This window comes from Vipera berus (genome assembly GCF_964194415.1).
Source record: "Vipera berus genome assembly, chromosome: 1".
Taxonomy (NCBI): domain Eukaryota; kingdom Metazoa; phylum Chordata; class Lepidosauria; order Squamata; family Viperidae; genus Vipera; species Vipera berus.
In genome coordinates, this window is record NC_138202.1 from 333,781,680 (window position 1) to 333,808,629 (window position 26,950).

General features: G+C 40.0%; 2 protein-coding genes and 1 long non-coding RNA gene across 11 annotated transcripts in view; 2 read left to right on the forward strand and 1 right to left on the reverse strand.

Moving 5' to 3' along the window:
* The window catches only part of HMBOX1 (homeobox containing 1), a 133,201-nt gene extending 108,639 nt beyond the window's left edge, over positions 1-24,562 (reverse strand). For 6 of the 9 annotated variants that reach the window (XM_081335550.1, XM_081335547.1, XM_081335549.1 and 3 more), the window contains exon 1: positions 24,091-24,377. The gene's annotated coding sequence lies outside the window, so the exon portion shown is untranslated. The other 3 variants (XM_081335543.1, XM_081335544.1, XM_081335545.1) reach the window with 3 other exon arrangements.
* The window catches only part of LOC308672582, a 171,002-nt gene continuing 165,297 nt past the window's right edge, over positions 21,246-26,950 (forward strand). Inside the window, exon 1 of the long non-coding RNA XR_014027458.1 lies at positions 21,246-21,729. This is a non-coding gene — a long non-coding RNA (uncharacterized lncRNA). The remainder of the gene's footprint in view (positions 21,730-26,950) is intronic.
* INTS9 (integrator complex subunit 9) overlaps positions 24,720-26,950 on the forward strand; it is a 77,306-nt gene continuing 75,075 nt past the window's right edge. The window contains exon 1 of the mRNA XM_081335530.1: positions 24,720-24,743. Within this exon, the coding sequence (XP_081191656.1) occupies positions 24,735-24,743 (9 nt within the window). The 5' untranslated portion in view covers positions 24,720-24,734. The remainder of the gene's footprint in view (positions 24,744-26,950) is intronic.

A 26,950-nucleotide genomic window follows, 5' to 3' on the forward strand; every position in this document is an offset into this window, starting at 1 on the left:
AATCCCCTTGAAAAATGGGGCGGGGGAAATCTTAGTTATTCCCACATTCATAGCATACATTTACTCATTTTATAGCTTTAACTTGCTTGTTAAGGCTGTAAACTCCCTCCAAATTTAAAAGCAGCCACAGATCATACAAAAGCTGCCCAGCACTGCCATAAACCAAAAGCAAACAAGCCATATTATGGCTTTGTGTTATGTATGAACTAAGGTAGAATAGTACATTTCAGTCAGTTTAGAACATCAGGAAAAGTATGCTTTCATCCTTTTCTTCTTGTCTATGTTAGCAGAAGAGGGAGGATTAGTTATACAAAATTTCATGGCTCACTTTTGCTTTTTTACAAGTGTTATCTCTTATATAGGCCATTGCAAGCTCATGCTTTAAGGAAATAAACCATGGTTAGCAGCACCATAGTAAAGGTAAAGGTAAAGGTTCCCCCACACATGCGTGCTAGTCGTTTCCGACTCTAGGGGCCGGTGCTCATCTCCGTTTCAAAGCCGAAGAGCCAGCGCTTGTCCGAGGACGTCTCCGTGGTCATGTGGCCGGCATGACTAGACGCCAAAGGCGCACGGAACACTGTTACCTTCCCACCGTGGTGGTCCCTATTTTTCTACTTGCATTTTTACGTGCTTTTGAACTGCTAGGTTGGCAGAAGCTGGGACGAGTAACAGGCGCTCACTCTGCTACGCGGCACTCGGGATTCAATCCGCCAAACTGCCGACCTTCTGATCAACAAGCTCAGCATCCTAACCTACTGAGCCACCGCGTCCCTTTTAGCAGCACCATAGTACAACATTATTTCTGTTCAGGATCCTTGGGAAAGCCTTCCTAGAATTCTACTTCCTAGAACTCTTCTTGAAACTTTACAAGCTCGCTGGACTTAAACACTAAGTTCAGAGGCATGAAGTTGGGATTTTCTCACTGCACCTCAAGTGCAACAACTGATGTAATCAGTGATAAGAGTTCAATGAATGTGTTTCTAAAAAGCTAGAGTGGGGAAGCAACAAAGTCTTGCCTCCAACTCAAAATGCTCCCTTTTTCCCCTCTATTTCTGGCAACAGGGAATAGATGGAAAGGGATGATGAAATGATTCTGTGAGACAGAGGCCAGAGAAGAATTTCTTTACAAAACATAGAAATTATCAGCAGAATTCAATATTGCAATATGTGGTGATTGGCCACTAAGTTGCAGCTCAATCCTTTGCGTTTCTGTGAAGAGGTAAACTTGTCATCCACAATAAAATTAAAATACAGAACTATGCTCATCCCCATCATACCACCTGCAAAGGGACCACTCTTTCCTTGCTCCCTTATGGGTTTCCTGAAGGACCCGACAACCTATTGCAGGAATAATATTTGGTTTGGAGAAGGCTTCATTTATATGGGAAGATGGCAAAATGAGATAGAAGAGGGAAAGAATTTTATGACATTTTTGGGGATATTCTTCCAAGTTAAAGACCAGTTTTCTGACCTTGGGGAGCAACCTTTTCAGGGTCCCACTGTCCTAGGTCCATTCGGAATGATTCAAGCACAGCCAAATATGCCTGATTTATTTTTTACCCTATATTTTAATACAAACCCTTTAATGTTTGTTTAACTCTCTGTGTTGTCTCTTAAAGGCCTGAGTTCAAATAACACAGTTTGTATTCCTTAAGGGCTGCTTCTTTTCCTTTCCCTCTTAACTGTATTCATTTTCTCTTTATGCAGTATTTTTCTTAGCCTATTCGCTCATATTTTACATCTATGGCTCTCTCTCTCCTGGAGATTCCAGATGAATAAGTCAACTAACACTCATGTCAGACTGTAGACTGTTTCTCCTTTGTTTATGCACAGATCTCAGCTGACTTTGATTTTTTTCTATTAGCCCTACAATGATTCAGCTTTTTTCCTTGGCTGTCCCACATCATTCTCTTCCTGGACTTTTCTTTTTGATTGGTCTTCTTCAGACAATCTGATGTCTGCTAGGATCAAATTCGCCATCTCCTTCTTCCATACACTCCACACTCCAATAACATCAGCCACTCAGGTATCAGCCATCAAGTCCTTCTGCTTCTGTCTGAGTGCCATTTATCAACTACCCTTTGAGAAGTAGGCCAAGAACATACAGAGGTTTTTGTTTCTATTGCAAAATCTACCTCTTGGGAAGAACATGTACCTTTCAGACGCTTGAATTCCTTTCAAACACCAAGCCAGAGAAAAAGTTCTGCACTTTCCCAATACAACTACACTTCTCTCTCTACATAGATACAAATGAAGAGTTCTCAAGGGTGTCTGATGAAAACACAAGAGAGGACCCTCTTGGTGGCTGCTCCCAGGATTGAAACTCTGCCCAAAAGATCAGACTGTTTGCCTTTCAATCACCTTTCTGTTGGCACACAAGAAGTTTTTTACTTATGTAGTGCTTTGGTGTGTAAGTGGGTTTTGGCTGCTGAGTTGAGTTGGTGGTACAGTTGTTTATTATTCTATTCTTAATGGTGCCTGAATTATTCAATATTGTTTTTATTCTTATTCTTAGAAACACTGAGTGCCAAATGCATGGTATATAGCCAATAAATAAATAAATACGTTCATAATGTCTGATTTCAAATAATGCAACTCCTCGTTTTGCCTGTCTCTACAGAGGTATGGAATTTATGGCCTTCCAGATGTTACTAAATTAACTTTCAATAGCACTGTAAATTTGAGATTCTTAGAATTGTTCAATAGGCAAAGGACCATAGCTTCCCTCTGGGTTATATACAAAACTCTGGTGGACACAGACATCTTCTCAGTTACTTGAGCGTTAATAGTTGGTGTATCGGATGAGTTCAAAAAGCCCATTATGTGCTAAGCACATTTGATTTGTGCTTAGATTGTAAGCCGCCCTGAGTCTTCGGAGAAGGGCGGGATATAAATGGGATTAAAATAAAAAATAAATAAATAAATTAGTTCTGGAACTAGACGGCAACCAGCAGCTAGAAGTTCAACAAAGCTTGTAAATCTGATAACCAGAAACATACGTTTTAAATAAAAATGTAAATAGCAAAACAATTTGGCTAAGGTAGGATTCCAGAAGAATTTGACTACCTCTGGAACATTTTTTAAGCTTGCAGATAATTAAGCTTTTCATTAGCTTCTTAGTCCTTGCTCAACCAAAAATAACTACTAAATAACCCCTTCAGAGTTGCGAACTTCCCTTTTCATTTATGTTACTTTTTTAATGCTAATTTTTAAATAACAAGCCTCTGAAGTTGTTCTGCATTGGATTTCTACCAGGTTTTTTTTTTCTTCTATGCCTTTGGGAAATCATTTCAGTTGTAGCTCAGTACATCTAGAGAGCACCAAGATAGGGAAAACTGGTCTATAATCACAAGACAGGGAGGAAGCAGAAGTTTAGAGCAAACATCTACCCCCACACAAAAACACACAAGCAAAATTCTGCACTTATAAACTACTTTACATCAGATTATTTTAAAATGGGAGTAGATTCATGCACTGTTCTGTGCTATGGTTTATTTAGCAAATGATTCATTGAATAAAGTACAAGTGGCTAGCTTTGGACATCACACTAAAGTACACAGCATGGTTTATAAACCACAAAGGCTAAATTCAAATGTTACATTAAGAGAAATCCAAACAAACCATACTAAGGATTATCTTGAAAATAGATAATCCCCAAATTAGGGTCTTGGAAAGCTTGGATCTTGGCACCATCTAACTGTGAAAATGAAGCTGTCACTTGCAACCCAAGTTGGCTTATTGGTTGACTGATTTACCAATCAGACTTGCTGTCTTGCCTTAGCTGTATCTAAAACTGTCTCTCTGGGCAATGAGGACAGAAATATTTCTGCGATTCCAAGGCAGTGAAAAATTTATACAGGCAACAAGACGACTGACTTTTTTGTTTGTTTTTAAAGTCTACTATATGAACTTTTGAAGGGACGCGGTGGCTCAGTGGGTTAGGACGCTGAACTTGTCGATCGGAAGGTCGGCAGTTTGGCGGGTCGAATCCCGAGTGCCGCATAACAGAGTGAGCGCCTGTTACTCGTCCCAGCTTCTGCCCACCTAGCAGTTCGAAAGCACGTAAAAATGCAAGTAGGAAAATAGGGACCACTCCGGTGGGAAGGTAACAGCGTTCTGTGCGCCTTTGGCGTCTAGTCATGCCGGCCACATGACCACGGAGACGTCCTCGGACAAGCGCTGGCTCTTCGGCTATGAAACGGAGATGAGCACCGGCCCCTAGAGTCGGAAACGACTAGCACGCATGTGCGGGGGAACCTTTACCTTTACCTATATGAACTTTGGCCTCTGTTTCTTTAAAAACATGTTAACTCTTAAAATATTGTTATTAATACATGAATTAATACACGCATGTTCTTTTTTTCTGCTGAATGTCATTTAAGCTTTCACCTAATATTGCAAAAAAAAAACAACCCACCAAGTGCTATGATTTCTTCACTGATTTACTTGCATCATTTTAGACCCTATACTCATCTCAGTAAAAAGCTAGATGATCCAGATGCCTTCCAAATACCAGTATTATTTCCCACCCGCCCACAACTGATCACACTGTCAATTCCTTGTATTCACCATTGTCTGCCCACTTGCATCCAAGCTGTTCTCTGCGCCATAAAAATTGGCAACTTCCTTTATTTTGTTGCTGTTTTTATTTTCAAAGATTTCCAGGATGCCAAATTCTTCTACGGCTTGTTTTATGAAGGGCCTAGGTAGTACAGAATTGTTCTGACAGAAAACAGATTTTATATAAACATCAGAACCTCACATGAGCATTTTAAAAAGGCAGACAGAAGTTTAAAAATAAAGTGTGCATTTCACAGTTACACTATGAGAATTTCAGCCAACCCACTATTTGAAGAACGATTTCCCACTCTTGAAACTGGAAGGCTGTTTTACGGTGAGAAAGCGATTTGATGTTTGTATGTGCTAATCTTATACTTAAATTGCATCTATTTGTGAACACTCTCAAATCTTCCCTTCAGTGTTTAATCAAAAGAGCTTCTCACACTACTAAAGAAAGAAAGAAAGAAAAAACAACATCTTGCTCACAAGAAAACTATTTGGGGATGCATTAATTTAGGAAGTCATGCTCTAAACAAAAGAAGATGGTATGAAAACAAGCTCAGATATCACTAGGAGGAAAATGGTCAGTTTCTTTTGCACGGCTCCTTCTGAGTTGCACCTGCCATAAATTTAACTATCCTTTGGCTGAAAGGAGGTGATAAGAAGGTGGTAGTGTCCAAAGAAAGCGGTATATAAGCTACATCAGATAGAAACTGATTCTTTTTCCTCATTGCATCCCAATTAAAAAGTTTTGTGTATCAGATATATGGATATGCTTAAACATTGCTGGTCTCGATTTTGGTGATAAGTTGCAATTAAAATAATGTATGTTTCCATATGCAATACAAAACGATATTATCTTACTACTGTATGTAGTGCAGGAAGGCCTAATCTTGCCATCAAACAGAATAAGGTGGTCCAGTTTGAAAGTGGTAGGAGAGAATTGCTTCTAAAGTTTCAGATGTTCTATTGCCATTTTCAAAACACCACTTTGGAATGAAGCATTTTCTATAAAGAGGAAGCACATCAGGAAGAAACTGTCTATGTCCTCGCTTTTCACTATGCTTATTTTCTAATTGCAATGAGTTCATATAAGGCAATGGGGTTTTTTTCATTAAAAAGTCTCACCTACCTGCAGTGTGAACTAGTACAGCCATTTCTCACTGACACTTCAATCTGCCATTTTCTGTTGAGATCTGAGAGAAAAAACAGCACCATGCTACAAAGACTAACATTCACAGAAGATTGTTTCAAATATTTAAGCACACATCCTTCCTGTTCACCTAGCATCATAAATACTGTAATAATGCCAAATAATAGCTCTCCCAAAATGCATGATTACAAAAATGCAAACCTATAAGAACACCAAACAATTATTCAAGCATTTCTACAAATGCTTGACACTGGAACCTTCATATCTGGGCTGCAAAGATCTAAATCAGGGCTTTTCAACCAGTGGTACGGGTACCACCTGTGGTACATTGGCACCTGGCAGGTGGTATGTGACTATCCTAGAAAAGTGGTAGTGGGGGAGGGGAATGAGCTGAACCGGTGGCAGCACCGCACAAGCCTGAGCGAGAGACGGCTGGAGCTGCAGGGCTGTCAGGGCTCAGTGGAAGCGCCAGGATCAGCGCCAGGCTCCAGCTGGAGCTCAGCGCTGATCCTGGTGCTTCTGCTGAGCCCAGAAGAAGCGCCGATCAGCTGGAATGTTGCAGCATCCCCAGAGTCTTCTGATTTACATTCAGTTGCTTGGCAACTGATTCAGATTTATGATGGTCACAGTGTCCCAGGGTCATGTGAAGTGACCAAAACCTGCTGCAACCACCCAGCAGAGGGGGGGGAATAAAAACCAAACACCCCCCCCCCCCCGCTGCCAATCCTCAACAGAAATGCTCACAACAATGAAAACCTCGGACAGGAGGAAGAGCGCCACCGGGCGGGTAAGCAGGTGTCTTGCTTGGCTGTGCCTTGGGGGGCACTTTTTTTAGTGCCATTGTAACTTCGAACAGTCACCAAGTGAACTGTTGTAAGTCGAGGACTACCTGTACTCCATCACTTTTTTCTTTTTTCTTTTTTTGGTCATCAAGTTTTTGACACCTTGCTAGGCGACTGGTGGTACTTGGATGTTGCCATATCCTAAAAGTGGTACAATAGCTGAAAAGGTTGAAAAGCCCTGATCTAAATGACCACAAGAGGACTGCAAAGAATTAGAAAGTTCTACATCTCATTGTGGCCATCTGGAGGTCATCTGGATTTTTGCAGCTCATGTATGACAGCCTTACCATAAGCTCTATGCCAGGGCTTTTCAACTTTGGCACCTGGCAGGTAGTATGCGATTCTCCTAGAGAAGTGGTAGCAGAGGGGAGAGGAATGAGCTGAACGGTGGCAGCGCCGCACAAGCCTAAGGGAGAGACAGCTGGAGCTGCAGGGCTGTCGGGGCTCGGCAGAAGCGCCAAGATCAGCACCGGGCTCCAGCTGATCAGCACTTTCGGAAGCTGGAGGTGCCCTGAAAAGGAGGAGAAGGGGGGAGGGAGGAGAGGATATAAAAGGAGGTTTTAGCGGGAAAGGGCCAACAAGGGGCTGCCCCCGCCCCCCCGGGCACGCAAAGAGGAGGTGGCAAGCACCTGGCATCCCTGCTGACCGTCCCTGCTGACCACTGAGAAAGTAGAGGCAAAAAAAGCGCTTCCCTTTCCCAAAGGAAGCCAGTGCTCTCGCGCTCACCACCTTAAAAACGTAAAAAATCTTACAAAGTCCTGACTGCAGAGGAAGGAAAGAGAAGCAGGGGAGGGAGGGAGGGAGGGAGGGAGGGAGGAAGGAAGGAAGGAAGGAAGGAAGGAAGGAAGGAAGGAAGGAAGGAAGGAAGGAAGGAAGGAGTAAGCTGGAAAAGGGACTACCTTCTGAGCACTTCTCAGGTTTAATTTTTTTAGCTGCCAGAGGCTCCAGGCAGCCCATTTTGACCCCTCCCCTCTTCCTTGCCTCGGCGCCTGAAGGGCCTCTGCCTGGCTCTGCATCCTCAACAGAGACCTTCTGTGATGGCAGACTGCAAACTAATGAAAGCTGTTTTTTTGCAGTACTTGTTTTTCTCAACGTGCCAACGATCGCATCGCGCCCTGCGCCCCTCAGCTCCCACCGGCCAGCCCCGTGGAAAGCTGCAAGAAGCTCCCATCGCAGCTTCTCTTATCTCTCCTGTTCTTTTCCTCCCCTATATCACAGTGTGGGGCTGCAAGGAGTGAGACCCCTCCCACGCATGCATGCACACACCCATACAAACACGTGTGTGGGTCTGGGAGAGGTGAGCTGAACTGAGAGCCAGGCAGAGGCCCTTCAGGCGATCCAAGTTAACACTGGTTTCCTTGAATTGTGAGCTCTTAGGAAAGTACCCCCTCCTTGTGTGTTGCTAACAGCCATTTCCAGGGGGGGGGAAACAGGACAAAGCAAGAGTGGGGAAAATATTTCCCTTTGCTATATTTCCAGTCTGGATTAGACCAAGGCAGGGTCTCTACAAGAAAGCCCTTTTCAGGATTATGTATTAATAGAAAAGCAACTAAGCTACCTCTGTTCCTAAATGCTAAAGCTGTTGCACATAAAAAAACCAGAGGAGTTCAGATCAACTATCACAGCCACAATTTTGACAGTTATGTTGTACTGTTGTCTATGGACGCCCCCACTAAAGGCAAGCACGGGAAAAACTGAGCCTGGTTTGCTCTCAGTCTTTTAAGTGGCCACAGACTACTAGGAAAAGTGGCATTTGATCACAAGGCAAGGAGGCATCGAGAAATGTTTCCCCTTTTGCATTTAACATCCAAGAAGGGACAGGAAAGGAGAAAGGGAAAGAAAAAGAAAAAGAAAAAGGGAAGAAGGGAAGAGAGCAGGGAAGGAAAAAGAAGGAGAGGGGTAGAAAGAAAAAAGAAAGGAGAATGAAGAGGGAAGGAAAAAAGAAAAGGGAAGAAGGAAGGAAGGAAGGAAGGAAGGAAGGAAGGAAGGAAGGAAGGAAGGAAGGAAGGAAGGAAGGAAGGAAAGAAAGAAAGGAGGGAGGGAGGGAGATTATAATGAGAGGAAGGGACGCTTTGAGGGAAATTCTGCCTTAGCACTTGGCCACCAGCAGCATTGCTGCCCTTTCGCCATCCTCTTGCCCCCTTCTTCTTGCCTAACCTGGTGGTCTCCCATCCTATTACAAAGGATGCTTTGGTTACAAAGCCGGGTCTCTTCGCATAGAAAGGGAGTGGGCTTCCCTCTGACCCACGCACTTTGCCCTCCTGCACCTACCATGAGCAACCTGGCCAAGGAGAGTGAGCACAGCAGCAGCAGCAGCCTCAAGGAGGAGGAGGTAAGTGCAGCCAGTGCCCCCTCAGGAAAGTGGGGCTAGACTGGGTTGAGCTGCAGGATCCTGGTGCCTCGGGAGCTTGAGGGCCAGGCTGGGCGCTTGCCCTCTGCTGCCCAGGGCTCTGGGCAGCCCGCGCCACCCTCTGGGAGTCCTCCTTGCAGCCCAAGAGGGACGGTGAGGCTCCTCTGGTGGACCATGTCATGGTGAACACCCCCCTCCACTGAAGACCCCTGGATCCCCCCCCACAGCCCCCTGCCCACAAGCGCCTCCAGCCATTGACTTTGCTTGTCAAAAGGTTGCAAACAGGGATCACATGACCCTGGGACGCTGACCATCAGATATATGAATCAGTTGCCAAGCATCGGAATGTAAATCACGTGACCCTGGGGATAGTGCAACAATCATAAGTGTGAAAAATGGTCATAATTCACATTTTTCAGTGCCATTGTAACTTCGAACAGTCACTAAGTGAACTGTTGTAAGTTGAGGACTGCCTGTACTTTATCACTTTGTTCCCTTTTTTTTTGGTCATCAGGTTTTTGACACTTTGCTAGGCGACTGGTGGTACTCGAATACTGCCTTATCCTAAAAGCAGTACAATCGGTGAAAAGGTTGAAAAGCCCTGCTCTATGCTATTCTACCATCAGGATTTTCAAAAGCAAAAGAGCAAAATAGCTTTATTTATATATATATATATATATATATATATATATATATATATATATATATATATATATATATATATATATATATATATATATGTGTGTGTGTGTGTGTGTGTGTGTGTGTCTGTCTGTCTGTCTGTCTGTCTGTCTGTCTGTCTGTCTGTCTGTCTGTCAAATGCTTGTTAACTATTTAGATCAGGGGTGTCAAACTCAATTTCATTGAGGGCCGCATCAGCATTGCGGTTGCCCTCAAGGGGCTGGTGGGTGTGGCCTGGGTGGGTGTGGCCTACTGGGTGGGCGTGGCCTACTGGGTGGGCGTGGCCTACTGGGTGGGCGTGGCCAGCTCTACATCGTTCGCATCAAGGGTGCCTATGGGGGCCTGGGCAGGAGTGGGACAGATCTGAGGGTCTCTGGCAGGAGGAGGGTCTCTGGGCCAGGGCCAAGGCAGTGGGGGCCGTTCCCTCACTGTTTCCAGGATGGCTTCGCGGGCCGCATGAAACCACTTCGCGGGCCGGATCCGGCCCCCGGGCCTTGTGTTTGACATGTCTGATTTAGATTACCTTGCTAGGCCCCAAACATGGGACAAATCTTTATTTCCTGTTTCAGCCTATCTTGAAGGCCATCGAACAGGCAGTAGTCACACCGGTGACAGCTCATATATTTGTGTAAATTGCTAATCCCTTAATTCTTTGTTAGCAATTTACACAAATATATATATATATATATATATATATATATATATATATATATACACACACACACACACACACACACATATTAGCAGCTAGATTTGTGCATATTGCACTAAGCCGAATTTTACATAACCACTTTTGTGAATAAGCCAAAGTGGCTGGCTTCACATCCCAAATGTTAAGCCAGAAAGTACAATTTATAAAACACAATGATTATATTCACAAAAGATGCTAAGACAAATCCAAATAAGTTACACCATGGAATGGTATTTGAACCAATGATGAAGTCACTAAGCCCATTCCACATCACAGTAGGATGCTAGAAATCCAAATAAGCTTCAGTCAGTGAAGAGCATCTCTTGATCCACTACAATAACAGAAAACTGAGAAAGGAGTAGGAAAAAACCCGGCACCTAATCAAGGACTCGTATCGCTGAGGGGGGGAAGGAACACATCACAAAATATGGCAGGCAACGGTTGTATTTAACTTAAATTTTTTTCTTTTTAATGGTTAAACAAACTTACTTTCAATACACTTTCATTATCAAATATATGCAGCTACTTTTGTAGCATGTCCGGGTATTATTTAGGATTTCAGGTATAGAATGTGCGCCCCCCCCCCCCTAAATTAGGCCTGTGCCTGTTTCTAAATGATCCCAGTGTTTTCGAATACATGAGAGTGCAAGCATACCATCTATTTCTAGTAGTTGTTTCTTTTGTTAGGCTTCCAATCATTATTCTGAAAAAAGAGACAGCTGCTTTAAAGAGATGCTTATGCTTTTGCTCTAATGCATTCCATAACATTTCTTTCAAACCATTTTTGAAGCATTTTCAGAGCTACTGTAAACCCTTTTATACTGGAACTGCCTGAAATTGCACTTGGGAGTTTTGGAGAACACTGCTGTTGATTGAACTTATGGTTCCTCTCATTTTTCTGCAAAATCTTCAGAGTTCAACAACTCAATCAACAGATGTAATAAAAAAGCTGTCACATTCCTGTCCTCATTGTCTATTTTTCATGAGCATCTGCCTGGTTATTGCTAGCAACATTGCTAAGCTAGGACTTTTCATCTTCAACACTTATCTGATGATGCAAATGATATTGTCTCCTCCAGTTCCCACAGGTTAGAGCTTCCAGAAATGTAACAAGATATTGAATCACTTAAAAAGTTTTTCCATCAATAACTTCAAACTAGATCCATAGAACTGCACTTTTGAACCACATTTGTTGGTTTCCATGGCATTAGCTGCCATTTAGTTACTGTTAAAGACAGCTTAGAGAAATTAATGGATGATTAGATTACCAATAGCTGCTAGTCATAATGGATTTTTTGCAATGTCTTTCTCATACTGTTCTTACTGCTTTCTCTGCCAAGCCACCCATTATAAAGGGCTAAAAAAATCTAAACTAGTTCACATCACCATTTGATGTCTACTGTTTGGTACTGTATTCATCAAATTCATCATATCAGTTCTACAACAATTTGGCAAAATGAAAAGCTTGTTAATGGTAACGAACGTTGCTGAGATCAGAGTTAATAATGTAATCATATATGAAGTGCATATTAAATTTTTCTGTAGTAGCAGTAGTTTAATATTTGGAGGCCACAGGGACAAAATGGATAAACTTTCCTGCTGCCTCCCATTACCAGACTTCTTTATGGTGCTCTATGCATCCTTCATTCTGCTTCCAATTCAGTCTTTATATTAAGTCTCCAGAAATTAAAAACAAACTTTTTAATATTCAGAAATTGATCGAGCCACTGTATAAATATACTTTATATTAATCTTCCTTGAGTATATCGTTGCCAGATTTCAACACTCAACATATTTGAGCAAGCCAAAGAGAGTCACCAATTGGCTTTCTACGTTCTGTTGCAAAACTTTGTCCCAGCATAAAATATCAACAATGGAAGGAACAGAACTGTTAACAATTCCAAGCGAACTCATCAGTGAAGTTTCTTTGAGGACCTGGAGGAAAGACAGGATATAATTCTAAAAAACGAATAAAAAAAAAAGAAACACCAACTTATTCTGCTGCTCTGTCATAGAGTCTAACAGAATAGGTAACAAATTACAATTACTTTTGTGGATAAAGTAAAGAACAAATCCAAAGGTAAATTCTTTGGGAAATTTGTCTTCCTCTTTCTTCCTTCCTCATTTCCTTATGTGTCACGTTAATCCTATTATCCTGATCCAAAGGTCTCGGAAATGAGCTGAACCCCATGCCACAAAGCTGCATACTGCTTCCCCTTTAAGAAACAGCCTTAAACAGGGAGGGATAGGTAGGGGAGGGGGAGAGGGGATTGTTAAAGATAAAATGTATTTTAAAACTTTTCAATAAAAAAAAAAGAAACAGCCTTAACACATGAAGCTGCTTTTCACCATATCATCTAAGATTGGATTGCAGATCTTATTCTGGCTCAGACATCTTAATTTTCAAAGTTCCACATGATGATTCACAGTACTCTTCCACGCTGCAGAAGACTGTAATCTTTTTTTTTGTTAAGACAAAAGGACATAAATCTCTAATAAATGCATTAATGGGTAAATATAAAAATATCTTATAACAATGGCCTGATTCTCATATACATACAGTATGCACATCTCCTTCATTTACGGTACTTGCAGTGAAAAAGGATGCCTGCAACTTATTCTACCTCCACTGGCTCATTTGGTTTAGCTTTCTCTTCTAGCTACCTACAGATTACTGAACTGGGAAAAGAGCACATCATTCAGAAATAAGCATCAAAATGTTCAAATACCTCTCAGAAAATGATCGTTTTAAAACTGCCAGAATTTACCTACTGTGTTGAGAATGGCACCTACTTGAGTATTTGCCATCTACATTTTTTCTAGAGCTTCAACAGAGTCTAATAGGCAAAAATTCAAGTTTGGACTCATTGCACTGCAGGCAGGTAAGCTTTATAAATGAATAAAGAGAGCAGGGTAACTTAGGAGGAACCTTATCACACACTGTTATATTCCTGCTATTTGCTGGGAACTCAAAAGTCTAGAAATCATTTTACTAGTGGGTGCATCTTATACATTAGTTGGCAATATTAATATGGTTTTAATGGGCATACTACAGTATAGTGCAGTGAATCAAATTTCAAAGATCGCCTCTTATTCTGCATGCTTGATTTAATACCTTAAGATAGGAAATAATCTCTGATGAGGTACAATGCTAATGCTACCTCAGCAGTTTAAAGACTATGGTAAGGTTTACCCTGGCCTAAACCCCAAATCTACAAGTAGAATTGCTATAATTGCTGAAGGCAGAATTGTTCATACTGTGGATCAGGGGATTACAATAAAGAAAACTGATCAGATTTGCACAGTCTAAACAGGAGCACTGCCATAATTCACTCTGGATTTTGTTCCTTATTTTGCTGTCCAAACTCACACTGGATAGTATTGTACTTCAAACCGTGAGAACTTCTGTGAAATATAAGTTAAAATACGTATATAAACCGTATTTATTTCTTGCCTGACTATAATTAAATTATTAGTTTATTTAAGGGATGGGGTCCAATAAATTCATCTATCATTTGACAGGCTTTAATACTAGAAAGTTTGAGAACTTCTGATTTCAATGGACTACAATTAGCCCCTGATTCACAAGACAAGTATTTGATGCCAGCTAACTTAAAGAAATACTACCAGTACTAACACTTCAAAGATACATGCTAACCCATTAACTTATATTTCGAACCAGAGGACTTTGGTCAGTCAACCAACAGACTCTTGGAATAATAAAGGTCTTTCAGGGGTCACTTGTACATTTTTTTTAAATTACATTTATATCCCGCCCTTCTCTGAAGACTCAGGGCGGCTTACAAGCTTAGCAGTAGCCTTCATTCTATGTATATGCCTGCTTGTTAGGGCTTTCACACACACCCCAAGCGGCATTATTACAAAGTCAGCTTATTGCCCCCAACAATCTGAGTCCTCATTTTACCTACCTCGGAAGGATGGAAAGCTGAGTCAACCTTGTGCCTGGTGGGATGAGAACCTGCACTAATTGCAGGCAGCTGGTGTTACTTAAGGAGGCATTAGCCCACTGCTCCACCAAGGCTCTCATACCATTTTAAAGATATGATCACATTGAATGAGATGCTCCTATAACCCAAAATGCATGCTATTAATTCATCCCTGCCAAAATAGTTATTTTCATCAGACTTAGTTCATGATGAACTTAGAACACTAAGCTCTGTTTTATCAAATTTATCATGAAGACAGCATAGTAGGCTGCCATAGGGGTGAAAAATTGTGGGATAGCTCCCCCATGTTTATACACTGCAGGTGGGTATAGTAAAGATGGAATATTATTTTTTGTCTACTTGGAAAATGATGTGTTGCACTTTAATAGAGGAGACAACTTTTGCATATATAGTATGACATATATCAAGTTCCTTTTGGAAGGACTAGCAGTGGGAGATAATAGATGTCTAATACAGTGCATATGCTGCCTTCAACATATATGTGTTTAATTGATGGAGTCATGTTACTGACAAGATAATGAATTGCAAAGAAATTGTTATTAATACATAAGTTAAACATTTTGTTTCTATTTCTTTACAACTGCTGATAAAAAATGGCCTGGCTATGTTCAAATTATATACACAAGAGAACAGGCTAAGGTGAGGGGGAAAGTGTTACAATTCAATCTATTTATGAATATGAATATGTCCATAATTGCCCAATGTATTTTAACAATAATATAGAACTGTGCTATGAGGAGCTTACAATTTATATTTCTTATTCTTGGGGAATTAATGAAAGAAAATGGATTGAAAAAAGTAGATGCAAAAGTAACATTAGATAAATATGAGAAAATATAGTTGCATATCCTTAAGTAATTTATGAAAAAAATTCTTAAGATTACCACTTCAGATAGACATACAAAATCTGCAAGAATCCAGATAACCACTAAAATAGTAGCCACGAGACACAGTTCCTGGCTGAGGGAGGTGACCACCCAGCCCCTCCAGGCCACACGGGACAATGTGGTCAAACCAGGTTAAGTCAGTGCAGCAGTTCAGGGCCAATCCGTGCGAGGTGATGTGTCTTCCGCAATGCACACCGATGGTGCAGAGCTTGCAGTCACTGAGGCAGGCAGGCCGAGGCAGCGGCAGGTGTTGCAGGCCAGGCACTCCAGGGCAGCTATGTAGGTGCACGTAGGCAGTGGCGGCGCAGGTCCAGCACCGGGTAGGCCACCAGCTGGTCCAGCCCACGGAAGGTCAGCCACCCACCGTGCCCCATGCATGCCATCTCCCCGCCCAGCGCCCACACCCACCCTGCTACCCGCCCCATGCAGCCCCGTGTAGAGCAGGCCCCGTGGCTCCCACAGCACCATGGCGTTGCCGCTCCCATCTCCTCCAGGTGTCTTCAGGACTACCGTTAAAAAGAGGTAGAGAGGGAAATTGTGTCTGCCAGGCCTCGACTCCCCATTGGGCCAAGGGTCTCGCAGAGGGCAGGGTGGACTTGACAAATGTGAGTTATTCAAGGAAGGGGTTTCTTTGCCACTGCGTTTTCTTCTTCTGACTTGTGGTCAGCCTGGCTGACACAAGATGAGCATGAGGCAGGCACGCACATGTTTTCCGTGCTTTGGTGCCAGGCTTTCCATGCTGCAGTGCGGCATGGAGAGCCTGGCTGACACGGGTGAGCACGAGGCAGGAGTGCACATGGACTCCGCTTTTTCGGCAGGGCAGAATTAAGTGCTGCTCCCCACCTCCCGCTCCTGGTCTTCTCTTACTTACAACTAGGAGATGGTATAGTTGGGCAGCAGGGAGGGGTGCAAAGTTCCTGCCAACTTGCCTTCATTGCAGACAACTTGCATGTGCAACGTTTGCTGGTCGGGTCTTTTGGCGCGCTCAGCAACAATTCCTATTAGCTTTTGAAAGCCAATAGAGGGAGTAGCATACCTTGTGCAAACATTGGAAAAACCCATCAAAAAAGGTGCCGGAACTCCGTTCTGAGCGTTCTATGAGAAAAAAAGCCCTGCTTTTCTCTATAATACAATAAAACTATCATGAGAGAGAAGATTTCTGCTTACGGTAGTATACAGATTTTTTTTTCTATTCATAGATACCCATCCCAAGGAACTGAATTTATAGTTTAATGCGTGCCCTGTATTTCTACATTTTAGTTTATATGTACAATGCTCCTCCAAAATATTATCTTTTCATAAGGACTACAGGGAGCTTCTTTTTTGGAGGGGGGGAGGATTGAGGCTGGCTTCTTTGTCCAAGAGTGTCAGCTGAAATTCAACATACCTCCAGTCCTTAAACATGTCTTACCATTCAAAATTTCCAGGAGAGATTTGAAAAATCAGAATGACTTTAATCATACAACAATAGCCATCAGTACAAGGGAACTAAACTGGGCAAATATTGAATCTGGCTTGTTTTATTTGTTTACAGTATTTTAATGCTGCTCCTCTCTTCAATGAATGCTGAAAATAAGTACACACTGTTTGAGAATTTCACCTTTTATTTTAAGAAACGTACATTTCTGGACTGCAAAACTACAAAGATGGATGGACGATACTAAAGAATTCTTAGAGAAAGAGTACGGTTGAGAAGTTGTAATGGTCCAGCTGGAATATCAAATAGCTTTCAGTGTGGCCCGAGGCACCATATAACAGCACCATTCAGGTACATTTATATATTCACATAGGTTGCAGTAGGTTGTAGAATTCTTCTCTTCAGGCCATAGAAAGACATTCTGGTGTTTGTAATTGTCTCTCATATGAATAATCCTCCAACAGGGACCTCATCACGTCTGTATTGTAAGACAACAGCTTGGCAGTATAACATATACTTTGCATACAAAAGACTCTCTGGCACTTAAAAGAGATCTCGGTTATCAGGTATGGAAATGACCTTCATGTGATATTCTGGAGGGCTCTGCTAGTCAGAGCACTAGCATTTTGCTGAACAGGACAATATCTCATACTGATACAGCCAGCTTCATCTATATTCTTGAAAATTTCTCCAAACAAATTAATCTCAGGTAATCCATAGATTATATTACTTAATGTGTAGATGTTCAACTGCTTTGGAAGACTTTTTGGAAAATTCTACTAGCAGAAATATGTTTTTTAGACAATTTTATGAATAACTCATGCCTGTTCAGTAATAACTTCACCAACTGCCAACCCATGTCTGAGCACGGTGCAAAGTACTGGTTCTTTTTAATGGGCTTTATAGGTGTCTTCAATCACAGCATTTGAAGGATTGTCTCTTCCCACATTTCCTTACCTGTATTATGGTCATTCTTAGAAGCACTGCTCCAGGCATCCTCCCATACTGAAGTGTAATAAGTGGCTTCCAAGGAACAACCTTCTCAGTACTAATAGCCTCCTAAGCCCTAGAATGCCTTCCCCAGAGCATACCTATTTTCTTATCTTTCCTGATCCAAATAAAAATAACTTGTCATATTTCTAGCATTTTAGTTCTTAAATGCTGAGCTTTTCAGCCAATGTTTGTGTGCTGTTTATGTTTTAATTGTTATATGCTGGATTTTTTTTAATAACAGTTTTTATTTTAAGAAAATTAAATTGTAACTTTAGAGGGCTGGCAGCTGCCTTGAGACAGCTAGTCCTACCCATATCGTATGCCATATCTACGTTTCCCTAAGAAAAATAAAAGTTTTGCGCTTTTTATTATGAAGCCCATCTGTAGAATGTAACACCCTGGGAAATATTCATGCCTTTTTGCATCAGCCAAAGTCTACTTTATGCCCCAATGTCAGCAATAATTTGTTTGCTCTTTTAAAGTCTTACCATACTATTGTTCAATTAATTTGTTTTAACTGATCATTTAATACTTTATAAAAAAATAAGTAGTACCTAGAAAAAGAGCCACAGTGGTAGAAAACAAAACTTTACAGTTCTAGAAAAGGAAATCTTACAAGAAATATTCTGCTATCACTGCACAAACACTGATCTTTATTGTAAGGATATCTATAGCCCGTATTTCAAAGACTAGGGCTTCACAAGGTAGCTGACAATTTTGTTAATTCAACAGTAAAAAAACTATTTAAGGCAGGCAACTATTTAAATCACATCTTCAAAATGTGGGGGATTAAATTTCTGATATCCTTACGCAAACGTTCTGGGTTAAGAGAAGCCAATGATTAGCAACCAGGTGGAGTTGAATTCCACCAACGTGGGGAATATGCTGGTAACTGTCTTGAGCTTGAAAAGTGTGATGTAAATGGACACCTACGTCTACAAGACACACGTTGTTGTTCCCCCCTGTTCCACAAGGACACTTTCAAAAGGGATAGAGAGAGGTGGTGAGGGGGATAGGAATAACAAGTTTCACCTCCTGGAAGACCCTTCAGTTCAGATGCCAAGCCTGTAGGCACATCAGCTAGCCTCATCTTGTAGCACAGCATCCTGCCCCTTCCGCTCACCACAGTTTAATATTAGTATGTGAACAGCGAATACAGATTCCATGGCTAAATGAGAGGGAATGAAGCTCCTTGACTATAAGCCGCCCCTAGATAAAACTGTTCACGCTCAGCCTTTATGGGAAGGAGAAAAGCCTCTGATGGTTCCACCATCATAGGAAGGAAACAGCAGTCAGAACACCGAGCCAAACCCTCCGCAGTGATACGAGCCTGTGAGCCAGCACTTTCTATCCCTCTTTTTTCACAAGTGCTGCTTTTTTAAGCAAGTTTAATTTTATGCCACATCTTTCATGCACAGTAAAACATCCTCTGTAACCTTTCTTACAGATTTCTTTTCAAAGAGTGGGACATTTTAATATATATATATATATATATATATATATATATATATATATATATATATATATATATATATATATATATATATATATATATATATATATATATATATATATATATATATATATATATATATATATATATATATATATATATATATATATATATATATATATATATATATATATATATGCCGTTCCTTCCTTCCTCCAATTTGTGCAGGATGCACCACTTTTTAAATAGCCTCTTTTGCAATGCAGTTATAAAAAAAAATTGTCCAGAAACACATGATCCAATGCTGCATCCACAAAAAGCATAGCCTTATATTCTGTGCTAATTAATCTGAAGTGATGATATCATCTTCTAGTTCAATAGGCACTATCATAAAACATGGATTAAAATCCCCCACAAGCAAGCATCAAAGGTAGTGGTGGGGTTGGTCCACCTTTCTGCTAGAAAGTGCAAAACAAACAAGGTAAAGGGTGTTAAAAGAGTAACTAATCTACAGCAGCATGATTTTTATAGCTTGCCAAAGGTCATGTTGTTGTACGGCCACAATCCTAGAGATACTTACTACGGAATAAGTGCCATTCTCTGTAGTGGACCATATAGCAAAATAAAGCACACACAGGCTCAACATATTCATTTCTATTTGTTCAATCCAAATATACATATTAGGAGACTATTAATATATTTCCACATAATATATTAATCCACACAGAGTGACTTCAAGAAGACAGCTGTACAGATGCACAAGATATTCATATCTAATACATGCCTGATGAATGCACGGTTGCAGTTTTTTTGAAAACTGCACGTTATGCATGTTTCATAACCTTCCTAAACAGCTGCTTTTAATCCTTTCTTACTCTAATTTTTAATATCTATAATGAGGGAAAAGGATGTTTGGTGCTCTACAGAAAAGAGCACACCACACTAGGTAGCCTTGCACTTATGACTTGCATTTCAGAAGGTCCATTTATATCTTTTGTTTCTCTAGTTAATTACCTTGCAAGACAACCTGATAAACTGGAAATAAAAGAGGTGCTGCATTAGCTGGACCTTTCATCAGATCCAGCAGCATTCTTTGTACATTTTTCAACAAAGAGTCACCATAGTCTAACTAGTGCATATTTATTCATACATAGGTTATAAATACATGGAATTTTGAAGAAACAAGAATGATGGGACCTTTGGCCCAAAGTGATTACATAGCAATAGAACACAAAAAAATGAGATAGAAAAGGGAAGGATAACAAAGTATTAAATACTGTATCTTGTCCCATCATTTTACAAAGGGGTAAGGATCAGACAGGAGAGTATTAAAAAAAGGTCTTCCAAGAAAATGGCAAAGAAAGAAACGTGAAGTGACAATCCAAAATATAGGAGACAGGAAAGTAAACCTCTACTCCATCTTATAAAATGTAAAGCCAATTCATTGTCAGTAGTAAACATATGTTCAAAATCACGAAAAGCTTCAAAGACATGGAAGCATTCCCCGCTATTTCTTCTTAACTGTCTGATTTGTAGATTTTACTTTAGTCTAAAAACTATTGGCTGAACACCATGATTTGGCTTTGTGAAAAATGAAGCATACTTCACTATGACAAAATGTACAACTTTCAAAGAAACCAGGCTTTTATTCCAGGAGTGGCAGTGTAGAAAACAGAAGATGCAAAGAGATTTTTACTATGACAATTTGCAAATGTCAACTTTCGTCGTTGAAGGTTAGTTATTCATTTCAAATATATTCCATGTTTTCTCTAAAAGCATTAGCAAAACTTTTCAGGTCAGGTCAGAAGACCCATGTTTTAAATACTACTCCATGCTCAAGAAAATAACTTCACACGTTAACATTATTTTTGCCCACAGAGGGATGAATGATCAATGAAGACAACATCATATGATGTTCCCTATGATTGAGTAGATGTAACCTGTTTGATATCTCAAATCACTAGTTAAAAGACCTCAGACAACAATCAATCAACACAATTCTTGATCTGCTAGTCAGCAAGCACTAAGGCATAAGGCTAACTTTGTATCAGCCAGTCTGTGTATTGATATAGCAAAATTATGTCAAATCAGCTTCACACATACACCATCAAAAATGCTAGCCCTCTAGTTTGTTATTGCTTCTGTGACAATTTAAAGAACAATCTTTGCTCATAACATTCTCTGGCTAAACTTGTAAGTTGTACTAAGTCATTTTTATTTTATTGTGATTTACTGAATAAGTCACAACCACTTGGATATATGCAGTGCTTTTTTTGTAAAAGAAAAAGGTGCCGGAACTCACATATGTCATACAACCCGCCTTGCCTACCCTACAAGGTTCCATCCAAAAAAGGTGCCGGAACTCCATTCTGAGCATTCTATGAGAAAAAAAGCCCTGGATATATGCACATTAAGTCAATATAATCACAATGTTGCTTAAGCTATTGTGTCAAGTCAGTTACTGTACATCCCTCTTAATCCTTGGTTTTCTTACATAGAGCTCTAATTCATTTTTGCAAAATTGCTCCTTTTATAAATTATGAAGAAAATAGGAAGGGAGGGAGGGAGGGAGGGGAGGAAAAAGAAAGAAAGAAAGAAAGAAAGAAAGAAAGAAAGAAAGAGAAAGAAAGAAAGAAAGAAAGAAAGAAAGAAAGAAAGAAAGAAAGAAAGAAAAAGAAAGAAAGAAAGAAAGAAAGAAAGAAAGAAAGAAAGAAAGAAAGAAAGAAAGAAAGAAGTTCTGATATTCTTGCATTCTTCTATACTTTTCAATCTCTTCAGGCAGATAGAGGATTCACAAATATTTATTTAGACTATCAACAGAGAACCAGTAGCAAGACTCCACTCCCAATTTCATTTTAGGCATAAAGTCTAAAAAACAATGATATGATAAATTAGTACTCACATAGAGCTTCTGAATATTTATAGCATTCCACATGCATAAAGCTTTATGAATAACCTTGAAAAAAGAGCAGTATCAATTTATCACTATATTCCATATGCGAAACAGAGACTGAAAAAAAGTAGTTTGCATGAAGCCACTTATGCTGTAATCCTGTATGAATTACTTGAATATAGCTGAATAGGACTGTGTTATTAATGATTTCACAGCTAAGATAGAATGGGGAACTAGAGGACTTCCCACTTCATAGCATAATTTTTTAAGCACCATGCTACATCAGCTTACATTAACTTGCACAATGAATTCACAGCATCTGTGGTTTGAAGTCAAACATCTGAAGTCCAAATGCGATACTTTAAGCATAGAACTCTTGAATAATGCTTTAAAGATGCTTCAAAATATAGGTTATAACTATTAATTTTCTAAGAATTGGTGTTGAAAAGAAAAATGGTTTCCAAGGGGCTCAAACAATTGCATAAACTTTTTTGGGGGGAGGAAACTTAAGCTATTAAAACTGTCTCAATACACAGAATGAGAAAGTAGATAACACGGCCTTTGATGATGCTCAAAACCGATTTGAATCAGCATATATTAACTTAGAGAAACCATGGGGGAACTCAAGTAACCTAAATATTAAACTCTCCAGTTTGAATCAATATTCCCACATCATATTCCACACCTGCAAAGAGCTGAATGCAGCAACAGCTGACAACATTTGACTTGTCATGCTTTTCTGTTTGCAAGATGATCACCCTTCCTCATCCTGCAATAGCTGGCACACCCCAGTGTCTCCAGCGACTACTCCCTCTACGCTAGCCTCTCACTTCATGAAGACAAGAGGTCTCCTTTTCCAACCTGTGCATATTTTGCACACTAAAATTGTCAATATTTTCTCATTTAAAACCCTGTCAAGAAACCCATGAACAAATGCTTCTTTGGCTAAACAAGGTGCATAAAAATTAGTATTTTACCCACATAATCTATACCTGAAATCTTCAACTAATTTCAGTGTCCTGGAGTCAACAATGCTATTAAAGTTTAATTAAAAGCAAGCATTTAATCTTAATGAAGCTATGACTAAAGATGCCTAAATAATCTGAACATCAATTGCCCCGTTCAATATTAGAAACAACTCTCCAGAAAAACTTAACAGTGAAGCCAAATGTCCCTCATTTAGCTCAGAATTATTTCACTTTTGTTAATATCTATTCCAATTAACCACCCAAACAAAAAGAAACTCCTCTCCAAGATAAATTTAAAAAACTGTCCTTCCCCTGTTAATACCTCAGAAAATAATGTCTTATATTATTTTACTATAGCCCAGAAAATCCCATCATCATCCCACATATCATACAATCCAGGATTTCTCGTCTGTATCACTTGCATGGAATGTGGAGACCTACAAATCTGGTGTATCCCTCTTTGACCTTTTTACATGCCTTGGAAAATCATCACCCTGACCTATGCAAAAACAAATTTGTTGGGAAAAATATTTTATCAGATTAGAGTAAAGGTTACCTGGGTGCTGTAACAGTAACCAAGATTTTCAGAAGCTTGGGAAAATCCAAAAGGAACAAAATAAAACAACATACGGACAGTATCACTCCCTGCTTTCCTCCTGAATAAAAACTAATCCAGAAGAACCATTATCACTGTTTGTAAAGGTCTCCCCCCCCAAAAAAAAAATCCCCTCTGGAGCACAGATCAAAACCACCATTACTCAAAAAAAGATTGCAAATGCCTTCATCCTATCTCTCTGCCAGCTCATAAAGAGTAGCTAAAGTGGGGTAACATTTAACTCATCTGTGTTAACGCTACTGATCAAACGGGGGAAAAACTGGCTGCTGCACCCTCAAAACTTCTGATCGTCTAAATAAAAATAATTAAAAGAGCTTGTTTAACAGGCTCTCTCCTCCTTCAGCTGCGAAGAAAAAAGGAAGGAAAAAAAGCATTTTTCCCCCGTCCTCTCTCCACTCTAAAATTCTCAAGATCTCACAAAAGTCACTCGGGATGCGTTCCGAAAAGAAATACTGTACTCACCCCCTCTAGTCCCAAACGGACAAAAAGAAAAAGACCACTAGCCCGATCAAAACAAAAGGAAAAGAGAGACACTCTTCTCCTCCTCTTCCTTTGCACGATCGCCCTTCGCTCCTGAACAGCCCTGATCGTGCCCTTCGCCGTCAAAAGGATACTCACGTTTTGGTTCTGGCTACTTTTTTCTCCACTTGACCATTTAGAAGCAGAAGTTGGGGGTGGCTCCCAAAATAGGAAAAGCAACGAGATTTCTTTTTGGGGGGATCCTGCAAAATAAAATGGAGAGGTGCTCCAGAGGGGGAATTGCTTCAGACTCTCAAGCTCTGCTTCCCCTGAACCCCCCAAAGAAAGAAAAAAACCCCTCCCACTTCTTCCTGCTCCCTTTTGGGCTCAATCAGACCAGACTGACTGCCTTTGTCTGTCTGACAAGCGCCATGTTGATATCAACATCCAAGCTCCCACCTGCTGCCGCTGTGAGATCCTGGGACTTGTAGTTCCTTCTTCCCAAGGGTAAGAAGATAAAGCGGGCCGTCCAGGACTACGACTCCCAGAGACCTGCGCTAAAACTGCCACACCAATGGCTAACAGTAAACGGCAGAGTGATGATCATGACGAGAAAAAACTACGATTCCCGTCGTGCTCTCTCGATCGGCGAACATATGGCTACTCGTGACATCATTTTTGGAGTGGGGGGAGTGAATAAGAGGGCGGGCTCCAGTAATGGACTACATTACCCAGGATGCAATGCAACAGATTTAGACCAGGAAAGAGAAGCATGGTCCCTAGTATATAGAGCCGGGTAAAGCATGAAGCTGGTGAGTTGGGTGCGCTGTTGGTGGGTTTTGATACAGGAGATTTGAGGATGGACACGAGGGGCCATCTAATTTCTCTCTCTTGTACTGCAACTCTGAAAAGAATGTTTGCAATTTCTCATGATCCATTTTGGTGGGACAGTTGTAATTTGATGAGTCTCAATTGGGTTTTTTTTCCTGCCAACTATAATGTATTGTTTTTAATATTGTTAGCTTGGTTAGTTTTATTTGCAACTCCTGCCCCCACTCACCTATGTGAACTCTGGATATTTCTGGGAGAAAGAATGATATAGAAATACAAATAAATAGTAGATGCCTGATAGGCAAAAAATCTATCTTTGTTTACTCTTCCTCATGTTATGACATACTGAATTAAATGCTAAGATCTATTGAGGTTATGCAGCATTCGACAGTGTCTGCCTCTTTCCATCTCCCCAGTAAGAGTTGCAGTCCACAGTTTAAAATAAACTGTCACACAATATAAAAGTGCATTATTGAATACCAGATACACTGGCTCTCACCTGTTGAATGTCCCATATCATTCTTTATTATTGAATTTATATAACATTTTTCCTATTGAAAACTCCAAGAACATAAAATTCTCCTGCAAGAGAGAACACTACATAAACATCTCAGTGATAGATGAGTTGGACTAAGAGAGAGTGATAGTCCAAAGTCAGCTAGTGAGATGAGTGGAGATTTGAAACTTGGTGGCCCTGGTTCAAATCTACACTTAGCTTCTATACTGTACTGGCATTGTTGCCAGCAAGTTTGCAAAGACTCTGACTTTCTGGTTTTGATCTCACAAGCTTTTTATTAATGGCATAACAGAATTATTTTGAAATCAAGTATACTTTCTTACTTTAAACAAAACCTGATGCTACTAGGTTCATTGTGGGCATCTCCTTTGTTGCCTGCATTGTACAAATAAGGGAAAGGCCTAACATGCAAATGAGACTACTAATCCCTGGAGGCCTTATGGGAAAACTATCATGGCATAACCTTCCCTTCATTTTTCATTTGATATTAAAAAGTGTCAAACAGTTATCATTTTAGTAATAGTAAAAGGATGTTCAAAACTAGACAAAGCACACCCTTACAGTATAAAACAGCCTTTTATAATTTTATAATTAGAATTCTTAATATCCCCAGCCAATATGTGTTGTCTCAAGGATGCAATAGTGTACACATCTGAAGATATCAGTGTGAGGAAAATCTGTTATATAAGGTTCCTGGGGTAAGAGAAGAAAATGCTAGCCGGTTTGTTGACTCTCATGCTGTATTTGTTTTGCTTTATTTTATCATTTATTTTATTTTTATTTAATAGAAATTTTGAAGTGTCAGATCAGGTGATAAAGAAGCTAACATTTCAGGTTTACTTATTTGGAAAATTTAGCACTTTTAAACATTTTTTAACAAAATGTTTCCTGATTGCATCATTTTTATTCCATTTTAGTGAATTAAAACTTCTAGGGAACACATAACATTCATTGCATTTTAAAGAGACGAGCACATTACACTATCGCTCAAGAATAGGCTGTTCACTTATAGTATTTATTCTAATTCTTTTGTTGAAAAGCTTCTTGGGAAGCTTGTAGACACCAACAAAAGGATATAGGAAGGAGGAATGGAAAAAATGGAGGCACCGATTCATGAAATGTATACTGTTTGCTTATTCTGATTTATTTCTCACTGCTTTAAATAGGACTTGCTTCCAATCCGAATATGCCCAGGATTGCAGCCTAAATGTTGCATCTCATTTAGTGGCTGCAGTTTAAGTTTACTAGGGTAAATATATTATGCTGTTCCATATGTTACTTATTTGAAATGTAATATATGACTGCTCCCATTTTGTGGTTCTTAGTGGCTTATGAATATCTAAAATCCAATTTAAAATTCAATATAGTGATTAAAACCATTGAAATATTGCCAGCATAATAACATCTAAACTAAAAGACCTTGGTAGAAAGATGTTAGAAGCCGACCTCCTAAGTGCAGCAATCTAAACTGCACAATGAATTGTTCTATAGTATACATTTTTCTACAGAAAAAGCAGAGTTAGCTACAGTATAGATGTTAATTGTATCTGTAACCTATACCAATAATACTGTAAACCTGCAGGTAATTGGCCTTAAGCCATATGAGTCTAGACACACCATATTTCACACCTTCAATTGTGTCCAGAAACCAAATGTTAACTAGTGTATCTG